At 30.0% G+C, this 13,559-nt stretch overlaps 1 protein-coding gene across 1 annotated transcript; it reads left to right on the top strand.

Annotated features, from left to right (window-relative positions):
* Positions 1 to 97: 97 nt before the first annotated feature.
* On the top strand, positions 98 to 2,594 carry Pgk (phosphoglycerate kinase). The gene is made up of 5 exons (XM_083102581.1): positions 98 to 405; positions 486 to 834; positions 940 to 1,278; positions 1,369 to 1,588; positions 1,751 to 2,594. Exons 1-5 carry the CDS (start codon positions 344 to 346, stop codon positions 2,026 to 2,028), a joined length of 1,248 nt encoding a protein of 415 aa, XP_082958707.1. The 5' UTR covers positions 98 to 343; the 3' UTR covers positions 2,029 to 2,594.
* The last annotated feature ends 10,965 nt before the right edge of the window (positions 2,595 to 13,559 follow it).

Raw genomic sequence — 13,559 nt, 5'->3', positions numbered from 1 at the left:
TAATTAATGTAAAGATTTCAAAAGACGTGCACGTCAACTTATCGCAAATTGCGGTAATTCTATGTCAACGTTGGTGATTTCGATTCGATCAGATCGAATATGTCGTGTATTGCGAAAAATTACGGGGGGTCGCCACGTTCGACGACCTTGCTTTGACTTTGGAACACAGATTCGTCGCGATTTCATCTCCTCCCCACGATTGGATTTATCGAACAGGACTCAATTACGTGACGTTACTTATCTCATCAATAAAGACTTAACGAGTCTCGTTATATCCGGCAATATTCGTCTTCTCTTTAGAAATCTTGCGGCAAGTAGGACTACAAAGAGAAACATCGTCGTTATGGCGCTCAACAAGCTCAGTATCGATAAAGTTGAATTGACAGATAAAAGGGTGCTTATACGGTACGTATTTTCCACGAGGAAAAGTTCGAGAAAAAGGAGAGAAGTAATATTTACAATAATATAACAAATTGATTTTTCAGAGTCGACTTCAATGTACCGCTAAAAGAAGGAAAGATAACAAATAATCAGAGAATCGTCGCTGCATTAGATACTGTGAAATATGCCAGTGACAAGAAAGCCAAGTCGATCGTTCTAATGTCCCATTTAGGTCGACCTGATGGAAAGAGGGACGAGAAATATACACTGAAACCTGTGGCTGAGGAACTCAAAACTTTGTTAGGAAAAGACATTTTATTCTTGAATGATTGTGTTGGACCTGAAGTAGAAGCTGCTTGTGCCAATCCAACACCTGGTACTATTATTTTATTAGAAAACTTGAGATTTCACATTGAAGAGGAAGGTAAAGGAGTAGGTCCCGATGGAAGTAAGGTATATAAGATTTTTCTCTTAATTTAAATTTTTCACTTTAATCCAATTGACAATTTTTAAATATGCTAATGAAAATATAGAGCTTAATAAACTAATCAATTGTAGATTAAAGCTGACAAAGACAAGGTTACAGAATTTAGAGCATCTTTGAGAAAACTAGGAGATGTATATATAAATGATGCCTTTGGAACTGCTCATCGTGCTCATAGTTCCATGATGGGGGATGGATTTGACATAAGAGCAAGTGGTTTTCTATTGAAAAAAGAACTGGAATACTTTGCAAAGGCTTTAGATAATCCAGAAAGACCATTTTTGGCTATACTTGGAGGAGCCAAAATTGCTGATAAAATTCAATTAATTAACAATTTGCTAGACAAAGTAAATGAAATGATCATTGGAGGTGGTATGGCCTACACATTTTTAAAAATATCCAAAGATATGAAAGTATGTAACATTTAACAAAAAGAATTATAAGCATTATAGCGATAGTTGTAATTCAATATATTTATAATTTTTATATCTTTATGATTCTAGATTGGAAATTCGTTATTTGATGAAGAGGGAGCAAAAATCGTCAATGATTTATTAGACAAAGCAAAAAAAAACAATGTCCAAATTCACTTGCCAGTAGATTTTGTAACTGCTGATAAGTTTGCGGAAGATGCAACAGTAGGAGCTGCAGATATAGAAAATGGTATTCCTGATGGATGGATGGGTTTAGATATTGGCCCAAAATCAAGGGATTTATTTGCAGGTGATAAAGTTTTTTTACATTCATAACAATTCATATATTCAATATATATAATACTTTAAAAAACATATATGAGAAAAAAAAATAAAATATATATCTGACATTATAAATATAATACAAATGTTTATCCATATTAGTATCATTGATTATATTATTTTGATATAGAACCAATCAAGAGAGCAAAAGTTATAGTATGGAATGGCCCAGCAGGAGTATTTGAGTTTGAGAACTTCAGCAAAGGCACAAAGAGCTTGATGGACAATGTCGTTGAAGCTACAACTCGAGGAACGATCACTATCATCGGAGGCGGAGACACGGCGACGTGTGCAGCCAAATGGAAAACAGAAGATAAAGTGAGTCATGTAAGCACTGGTGGTGGTGCAAGTCTGGAACTTTTGGAGGGTAAAGTATTACCTGGAGTTGCTGCCCTTTCTCCGTCATAAATTTATAATGCCAATGAAAGGACAACTTATCAAAGAAAATGTACAATTACGACATTAATCATTTTCATAGAAGTTTAACGAGTAGTTGTTGAGGAATAAAACTATTCGTTAGATTTAATGTTGATAGGATTATTGTAAGAAATAAAAAAAACATTCATTCTCTAAACTATCAACATAATTATCAATCGTTTCGTTTTCAGAGTCCCTTGATAAGAAATGTTAAAAATATATCTTTTCAGATATTTAGGTTTCCATATTACAATTATATTAGTGTACAGTATAGATATACAATGCAATCATATATGCATTATAATGTATAATACATTAGAAAAATATTGAATTGATGTTATATATTAATTATTAAGGAGAAATAATTGTAAGATGGAACAGTCGCCGCTATTAAATATAATCGTCTGTGCACGGTAAAATGTTCACTCATAGTTTCAACACAAATTTCAGATTGCATCGTATAAATTGTAAATATGTTATGTTTCATTTAAATATTAATGTGATTATATATTTTTGATCACTTATATAATGTGTCAAAAATAAATTCCAAAATCTTATGTTGTATCTCTTATTAATGACTTGTGTGACATTTAATTATATTAATTTTACAGCAAATTTTCTCAAAAATTAAGTGAATTTAAAAATAAGATCGATCTTTATTGCATCTCTGACTCGTCAAATATAAATTTATACTTAAAGAAAAATGCACACGACGCCTTACATGTTTCTAGATGTATAAATGCATTTTTTGCAATTAAAATGTATTGCATAATTTTTATAAAAAAAACATAAGAAATTAATTAATATTGACATAACACATTGTAAATTTTTATTATCGACATTTTGTAGAAAAATAGCACGGAACAGAACAGCCGTGAGGTAGAGTAATATCGACCAATCAAAACAAAGAAATCTTTCCAAGAAGTGTGACAATGGGCCTGTTCTTTTTAGCTGCACTGCTGCACTAGTGCAATTAGTTAGAGTGAAAGAAAGTATGTTTGTCTCTTTCCAACTTATTGCACTAGTGTAGCAGTGCAGCTAAAAAGAACAGACCCTATGTAATTAATATTCTATGGACTTAGAGGTCGCGCAATAATGTGATATTGCCATAATCAGAGAGAAGTCTGAGAGCGGCCATGCCCCTGATTTAGGTGGAACCCGTATTTGAAGCGCCTCTATGTCCATAAAACGTGGACATTGAACTACATAGCCATGTCCATGAAACTTTTCAAAGGGTAACATGCTATGTCCACGATTTGTGGTTCTGTTCCGTGCTATATGCACAAAGTGCCGGCAATATGACTGCAAAAATATGAATGCAAGACAAGTTATGTATACATCTTTAATGTAAATAAGATTTGTGGTCTCTCTTTCTCCATATATATATATATATATATCGAGATTTATACTAAAAATAGCTATATACAATATATAGAAATTTATTCATAATATGACTATACTTGAAAATAAGATATTTTTTACCAGACTATTAATAAATAATTTATATATTTAAAGAGAGAGAAAGTTTGATATTATTTTCAATATAGATCCTACACATTTCTTAAGAATAAAAGTTCTAAATAATAAAGATGTATATATATATATATATATATATATATATATATATATATATATATATATATATATATATATATATGTATATATATACACACGCGCGCGCGCGTGTGTGTGTGTGTGTGTGTGTGGTATATACGTATGTATGTACGTATGTATGTATAAAAGCAATGCGAAAGTTACGTGAGGAAGCGAGAAGGACAAGTAAAATAACAATAAGAGCGAACGAGATAGAAATAGCACGAGCAACGAGACTTGAGCTCGAGAATCGGATTTTTCTTGCGCGCTATTATTTTCCTCTCGCTCGCACCTATTACTGTCTCGCTCGCTCCTATTACTGTCTCGCTCGCTCCTATTATTGTCTCGCTCGTTCTTGTTACTGTTTCGCTCGCTCTCGATTCTTGGGTCCGCTTATCTTTCCGAGCTATCTATCACGATTGTCAAGTGTGACAAAGAAAGTAAGACCATGAGTAGAGAGCGAGCGAGATGACCTATCATCAAAGAGTTCCGAAGTCTCTTACAATCGGTTTCTTCGCTTCCTCTATCCATTCGCAATTCACGAAAATGTAAACATCTTATAAAATAAAAATTGAAACTTTTATTTTTAATTTTATCGGTTTGAAAGTAATTTTAATGAATTAATGAGATTTTGGCGATTAAAATGATATCAAACATGACGTAAATCGGGTAATTTTTAATTAATCTGATAATAAATATTTCATTATAATTATATATTTAATTAAATTTATGCGATTTATATCGTGTTTGGTATTATTTTAATCGCAAAATTCTCATTATTCTATTAAAATTACTTTCCAATGAATAAAAAATGCATTTTATTTTTTGACATATATTCGTGAATATTATAAATGAAGTCTCGTGTAAGAAATTTCGGAATCTGCGGCATCGGGAATTTTTTCGTTATTTATAATAATATATGACTTTAAATTGCCATAAAATAAAAACTAAAGCTTTTATATTTTGTTTGATCTTTTTTGATTAAAAGGGATTAATGAAATTCTTGTGTTTAAAATGACATCGAACACAATATAATTCGGATAACTTTTACTTATTGTTATATAAGTAAAAGAATGTTTCTAATTGAAAATTATTTGAATAAAATGTTGGGTTTAATGTGATTTTACAATTAGTCGTAAAAATCATATTAATTTTAAAATTATGTTCAGTAAGATAAATTAAGTAATATAAAAATTTTAGTTTCTAATACATTTTCAATGTTATCAATTGTGGTGTTCACATGACGTCTCCTGGTCTAAATATGTTCAATATAATTAATATTAAATGGTCTATATATTGTGCAGTGAAACAATTTATTTTAATTTATTATATATATATATGTATATACAGGGTGTCGCAGATCACCCGTTTCAGCCGAATATCTCAAAAACTGAGCGCGGCAGACAAAAATATTTCAAACAAAAGTTGTAAGGTTTCAAGTAACGCATTACATGGTGATATCAGTATGACCTTGAAGAGTGTTGTCAAGATCAGGGCAAAATCACTTTGGATTTTTTAAATGGAACTCGCTATTTTTATTACATATTCTTGTAGCTCATCTCAAGAGCTTTCCAAAATACTATAATTAAGTTAGTTTTAATTAAGTACTTTCCGAGTTATGAGGCTTGAAATCATTTCTTAATTTTACATAAACCGTAAAATATCTTGTAAAATATTCATTTTTCGATTATCTTACCTTAATACTTTTATGTACAAAATAATGAGAGGAATCAATTGGTGTAAAGAAAACATAGTTGTTTCGAAGAAAAAATATGTAATTGTTAATTGCAAATTAAAAGAACAGTTAGAAGGAGACAAAGAGTGAGTTAAGCTAAGATTAAAGTTAAACGACGTTGGTAGAAACAGGCATAAGTCAACGATTAAATTATAAGATAAATCGCGATTTAAAATTCCAGAGAAAATGCGACGAATAAATAAATCGATAATATTCGGAATATCCGATTGTGATATGTACCTTTTATAATATAATAATCGAAGCGTCTCAATAGACATTATAATCGCGCGCGATATAATTATCACATAAATGCGAAGATATTTGGACAGACAATTTGATGTCTGTAATATTTACGAATACAGTACTCATTGTCTGAGTCAATTGCGAATCTTTATAAGATAAATCGCGACTCGAATTCACGGGAAAACGCGACGAATAAATAAGTCCATAATATGCGGAATATTTGATCGCGATACGTAATTTTTATAATATAATAATCGAAGCTCTCAATAGACACGAGCGCGATATAATTGCTATCACGTAAGTATAGAAAATCAAAAATATTTCGACAATCATTTGAGGTCTGTAATGTTTGCGAATATACAATTCACCGACCGATTTACTTGCGAATTTTTATAAGATAAATCGCGATTTAAAATTCGCGATAAAACGCGACGAATAAATAAATCGATAATATTCAAAATATTCAATTGCAGATACGCGAATGATATATCAGTAATATCCGATAAAAAGAGGAGCGATCTTAAAAATGGAGAACGATTAACATCTTGTGTCTACATTAGATTTCGCAACATCAATCTGCGAAGAAAAGTTAAGTAATCCATTGAATGTCGGGAACTTCACTGTAGGAGGGAACGAATCCTGGATCTTCCGGACTATTCCCGATAGCAATGATTTCAGTAATAAATCAACCACAATTATCCCTCGTCATTATCTCCAATTCACGAAATTGATATGCACATTAGAAAACATGTTCTTCCATTATTAAGAAATATATTTCTTTATTGAAAATTAAATGGATATAACGACCTATTTTATTGAAATGTGATTACGAACGATTATATTTATAAATAATAAAATACATGCATTATTGGAGTTTGTGTTAAATGTGCGAACACATAATTTGGGGTACGGTTCGCGCGCGCGAGACGAATCGAACCCGATATCAGCAAGATTTAAAAAATTTCAATTCGAACAGTGTGCAAAATAAAATAAATAAAATAATTTTAAACAATTAATTCTAGATTAATTCTCTAGATTCTTATTCTTATAACGTTTAAATTAATAATTTCTTTTCTTTTAATCAATATCTTACTGATATAGGTACCCATTCGATTTGTCTCGAAATTTTTAAGTATTCGCACATTTTATATAATATACATGTATAATTTCGCGTATATATAATATATAACATTATTAAAAATTATAAAAATATTTTGGATACGTAAATTTGTGCATGTATTTTATTATACATATATATAAAATGGTATATATCTAAAAACTAATATTTCAAAATGCCGATGGATGTCCAATACCTGCAAATAGTTTCTTAAAAGAAACTAAAAATTAATGTTAATATCCCCAGCATCTAAAAATAATTTTTCAAAAGAGACAAATTATATTAATTAAAAATATATTCGTTCGTAATTATTTTTATCAAAAAATTTATACAAATTAATTACAATATGAAATTACTTGAAAACCTAAAATTTATACACAACGCTATATCCATATTTAATCTACTATTAAATCTTTCTAGCATTATATATATAGACAATAATAATACCAATCCTAATAATGATAGAACATTTTTAACGAAGAAAAGAAAAGATACATTTCTCTCATCTAAATATATATTATTTAAATTAATTCGACGTTAAAGAAGCGTATCATCGTTGAATTACTACCGAAATCATTGCTTTCGGAAATTGCCAGGAAAACCTGAGATTAGTTCCTTCAATCTTACAATAAAAATTCCCAATTTTTAACAGGGCACCGAACTAGACGTCGCGAATGGATCTCACAAGAACCGATGAAAAATAATTCTCCATGATGAAAATCGTTTTGACTCCTTGGCGGTACGAGCCACGCAACTTTCATTAAAGTTTATTTAACGGAAGGAACAATGGTAACTCTTTTATTAAAACGACAATCTCGTCTAAGAACGCGAAAAAGAATGCGAAAAAGGACGCGAAAAGAACACGGTGTTTTCGCAACGGTAATTTATTAATTTATTTATGAATATTTTCCGATATGAAAAAAAAAATTCGTAAATACAAATATAACCAAAAAAAATAAATTATTAAATTCATAATAATTAACTCGCGATTCTATAATATCGAAGGTGATCGTTAAATTTTGTGAAGTTAATATTTAATCGTTGACTTATCACAAATCTTATCGAATCTTCACTCTCTTATTCGACATTTCTTTATATTTAATTAGCAATATTTAGGAATATTATCTGACGAGAGGGACAGCGATAAAATTCTTCTGTTAAAATGATAATCTTGTATAAGAACGCGAAGAGAACGCGGAAAGAACACGGTATTTTCGCAATCATAATTTAATAATTTATTGTAAGAATATTCAGTTCCTCTTTGACATGAAAATACAAACAGTTACTCTTTTATGAATATTCCAAAAATATATACTACAGAAACAAATACTTTAATTTAATGAATTACTATTATGTTAATTACTATTATGTAATCATTATACGTATACTTTCGATAATTTTTCGTGTAATTTACATAAGAATTTACAATCATAAATACAATTTCATATAATATAATTATAGTCATAATTGTATTGTATTTTACAATTAAAATATCAATGTTAGATATTATAATTAAAATACAATTATAACTATTTATAATTTACAATTTACAATTTACAAATTTATGATGCTATCAATATCAAATAATAATTCCATTTATTCAAATATTTAATAACATTGATATAATAATTTGATATTGATAGCATTAACATTTGGATTTAATATTATATTCGATTTAATACACATACATTTTTAAGTTTTAAAATAAAATATAACATGTTAAGATTTCTTAAACGTTAATAATTATGCAATTTCTTTAATATTTCTGAAGATAATTTTGATAATTTAAATTTCCCTTTTAAAACATTTTTAAAACATGTTATATTCATTTTTACGTTTTTAAAAATAAATTCAACTTAATTAAAATAATTTTAATTTACCCCTAGGATTATTGGAATATTAAAAGAAAGAATGAATCTTACTTAATAGCCCTAACAACCCTACTATTAAAGGATTCTAATAATTTTAATAGCTCCAACAATCCTACTATAACAGAATTCTAATGATCTTAAGAGCCCTAACAACCCTAATATTAATAGAAGAATTCTAATGATTTTACTTAATAGCCTTAACAACCCTACTTCCTGATTAACTAAAATTATTCGAGATTTGAGGAACCTATCTCTAATCATCACCTCACCTAATCATGTATATATTTTAGTCACGTGCCCTAACCGCGTACCCTAACCGTACTCTTCAGGCCAGTTGAACCTACCTTTCGTTGATCCTGGCCACTTTCTTTCTCGATCTCTAATCAGAGATCGAAGAAGGAGATAATTACTCCTTCTTTTGCCGGATAATTACCGGCAAAAGAGCGTGAAATATTTACGCTCATTTAGTAACGATCGTTCGATTTCACGATCGTTCGTTAAATATTGAATATAACTTTATTTTAACTGAAATAAAGCCAAATTACTACAAATTTCTATAAATTATATTTTATAGTAAAATATAAAATTAATATGTGTATTTATCATATTACAAATTATTTAATTAATTAATCATTTGGCTTTATATTAAGTTAAAGTAAAGTTTAAAAACAATATCTACAAACAAATTCTACGATGGATGAGCTATGAGCAATTAGAAGATAAGTGCGTATTATAAGAATAAATTAGCATCAAAAATTGATAAAATTGGTAATTGTTAATGCGTGTCCTTTATTTAATAAATTAGACAAAATCTTTACAAAAAAATCTTTTCTTAATCTCTTCTTTTTTTAATTAATATTTCAATATATTTTCGCAATAGATGCAAAGCATAAGTTCGAAAGAACTTATTAAAATTATTTAATTTAATTGAATTAATTTAATTTAATTATTTAATTTAATTTATTTAATTTAATCCATCCTAGCTCATCCATTTTAAGGCAACGGATTTATCTACAATCTACAATCTACATCTACATCTACATCTACATCTGCAATCTTTACGAATCTGTTACCTTAAAGTTAAATAAAAGTTTTTTTCACTCACCGGCACTGATGCGCAACAGCGGAGTTGTTGTTATCGAAGCTAGTTGTCTGTAACATACAAATATAAAATTCATTTATAATAATGCTCACAAAATGCAATTAATATTTAAAAAAATTTTTATCGCGCGGAATTTTATATCCCAAAAAATGTAAAATAATAAGCAGATAAACACGTATGGAAAAATTTTATAAATTTTTGAAACCGTTTTTTAAATAGAAAATTTTATATGACTTTTATAAAAATCTTTCTCTTTAATTCATTTAAATAATAAGATCGAATTATTGTTCGTTTATAACAAGTTAACGATTTATAACAATTAACATATAAATAATAGATATTCACCATCAGGTTGCTCCGCCGATGTAAGATGCCTCTCCCAGGCCTCCTCCTCCTCTCATGTTGTTGGCGCGCGATAACGACACTCCCGCACTCGCGAGCGATATTTTTATATCGCTATTTCCGCTATTTTACGCGCGATACTTAACGGTGTCCGCACTATTTCGGTACAATAAAAAATTTTCTATTTGATCGCGCGATGTATATACTTAATATGTATATACTTTGAACGGCACTCCCGGTTTCGGTACGAGCGAAAATCCCATTTCACTTACGAGAATCAGCTTCGAGTCAACAGGTCGGGAATGCAACGATACAACGAGCAAGGACTAAGCCCAAACCGGAAAAAAGACGAAGCGATTAACGGAAATAGAGGAAAATGAAGTTCACCAACTCTTTTTCGCGCATAATTATCCTATCTCGTATCGAACCTGGACCCGCTAAGCACGATTTCAGGTGCTCCGCCCGGACATATTATGCCTCCCGCGGTTGCTATATGCTACACCAGGCTAGTAGACGGCAAAAGAAGAGGATACCCACATTTTTTAAATGCTAACATTCAGCAATTTAGAAAATGGGGAGGCAACCCCTTTTACCGAGCGAAAATCGTGCTTAGGGGAATCCACTCGACTCCTCGACAGGGTTAACACACGCAGTGCGTATGGCTGTAGACGAGCAAAGAGAAGGGACCCATTGACGACCATTCCGAGCAATCGATCAAGTTCTAACTAATTCGGGCCGAATCACTTGACGAAGCACGAAGCACGAAGCGCGAGTGTACGTTGTATAGTAACGTGTGCAAACTCGAAACATCCCAGTTAGTTGGCATCGGAAGTAGAGACTCGTGACAATAAATGAAATTGGGATTTTATATGAAAAAGTCCAAAAGTTCCGCGAAAACGCGACAACGCGAGAATACTGCAACGCGAAAACGCGGTAACGAAGCGCTTGCCGTCCGCGGCACGTTGACGGCACCGACGACGCGAAAGGGTACTTAGCTTCCCATTCAGGCACCTTAAAATTTATCATAAATAGAAAAATTTAAGATAAACCTCAAGGCACCATCCAAGTACTAAGCCCTCCCACCGCGACAAGGTGTACCCCATGGGAGGGTTATATTATATATAATTTTATATATAATATAATACATAATTTGAAATTTATTTTGTAATATAGTACATAAATTTAAATTCGCAAATATAAATAATAAATAAAAATATAAAAGATAAAAGAAAATCTATTATATAAAGCAATGTTCAAAATAATTGATTTTAAAACTAATTATTTTTAAAACTAATTATTATATTTTAATATTATAAATTTCGTAATTACAAAATAATTTATATTTCTTAGATATAAACTTTTAGAAATATGATAAATAAAAAAATTTCTATTTTTTTTATACATGAAATAATTAAAGAAATATATTAATATGAAATGTTTTATAAAATATAAGAAGTAACTGAAAATATTAATTAATAAAAAATTTTATAAATGTTTTATAAATATTTTAAAATAAAATGGAATATTTTTTTCGGCATACGCTGACGTTCGTGCACTCGTAAATAATAACGCGATTTAAGGTGCACAAGAATTTTAATAAACCGCGAGTAACATACAAGAATTCAGAATAATCGTAAAATGGATCACAAATAGACGCGCGTCCGCACAGCTTGACAGCTGGGCTCAGATTCTTTGACAGTCGTTGTTTATAAGAATATCTTGACATCGCGCGCGGAAACGACCTTCTTCGAAAGAATTCAACGGGTGACGAATACAGCGGGACGGGACGCGGGGACGCAACAATATAACAAATAATGAATGTGATAAATAATTTATATTAATGACTTACATCATATTTCATTGGTCCATCCATTTCCAAAATCTCCTTTTTTTTTGCTTTCTTCGCTTTTTCCTCGTGGCACTTGAATCCTCGTTGCACTCATTTGAATTCCTCGTTGCACTTACATTCATTCACGAAAAGTTCCTCGTTGCACTTGCAATTGTGTTCAGAGAAAGAATTTGATAATATATGATACGTCTCACATCACTACTCAAGATATTCACTGCTCAAGAGCCACTGAGCGAATGATCGTAAGTCAGAAACATTACCGCGGTACTGTTTATATCGCCAAGGTTGACTATGTAAAGAAAGAATTTGATAATATGTGAAACGTCTCTCACGTCACTACTCAAGATCACTGTGCGAATGATAATAAAGCCGTGTAACATATTAACAATAGCGCGATACTGTTTATCAAGGTCGAACACGGTGTTATTGATAATTCTCTCGTTGCCGAAATATTTTCTGTAATATAAAATATTCGTGCGCGGAATATTAAATTATAGAAGCATTTTAATTTATTGATTAAAATTAATTGATTATTTATTAAACTATTCATCATGAAGTCTTTCGTTATACTAATTATTTGCATCTATAATTCGATTGTTTTACTTCGTGTTCTTTCACAATCCCCCCCCAAATTATATTTAGATTGTCAAGTAAAATGATAAAGTAACACGGATGGAATATATTTGTGACTCTAAGTATTAAAATAATAATTATTGTCCGTAAAGATTGCAAACATCGATGTGATTATTTAATATGTTGGATTCCTATCACATTAAATCGATTCTCGATTAAATTGTATATTAATATACAATTTAATCGAGAATCGATAAAATGATAGGCATACAAAATATTAAATAATCACTTCGATCATTGTGATCTTTACGGACAATAATTATTATTTTAATACTTAGCGTCACAAATATATTCCATCCGTGTTACTTTATCACTCTACTTGACAATCTAAATATAATTTGGGGGGGGGAGGGATTCTGAGAAAACACGAAGTAAAACAATCGAATTACAGATGCAAATAATTAACGTAACGAAATGCTCCGTGATAAATTGTTTAATTAATAATCAATAAATTAAAGTATTTCTGTTATTTAATATATTTCGCGTTAGTGTATATTTTATAATATATAAAATATTTCAACGAATTGTCGATAACACGGTGTTCGACTTTGGCAATATAAAATATAAACAGTAGCACACTATACGTTACGGCTTTGTCATCATTCGCGCGGTGACTCTCGAGTAGTAAGGTAGTGGTGAGAAACGCTTCGTATATTGTAATTTTTCTACTAAATACGATTACGATTAGTATCGAAACATAATTTGCTATAAATATTAATAATTAAAAATTAATTAACTTTTGATAAACGACATGAAACTGTATCGCAACGATAAATATTTATCGAATCGTAATCAATCATTACTGCGAATAAAAATTGAAATAGGGGATACATGAAAGATGACAAGAGAATTAAATATATTATGATCTTTTGATCATCGATGCTTATTATAATATTTCTTTAACAATATTAGAATTAAATATATTTCTTGTTTAATTAACCAGGATTGAGAAAATTTAAAGCATTGGTCGAAATATATTTAATTCTAATATTGTTAAAGAAATATTATAATAAGCATTGATGATCAAAAGATCATAA

Source organism: Camponotus vicinus, unplaced genomic scaffold, assembly GCF_025532165.1.
Source record: "Camponotus vicinus isolate PSW18456_S1 unplaced genomic scaffold, iyCamVici1.0 SCAF_6, whole genome shotgun sequence".
NCBI lineage: Eukaryota > Metazoa > Arthropoda > Insecta > Hymenoptera > Formicidae > Camponotus > Camponotus vicinus.
Note: the sequence above shows the minus strand (reverse complement) of the source record. Positions and strands in the feature narration are given on the sequence as shown.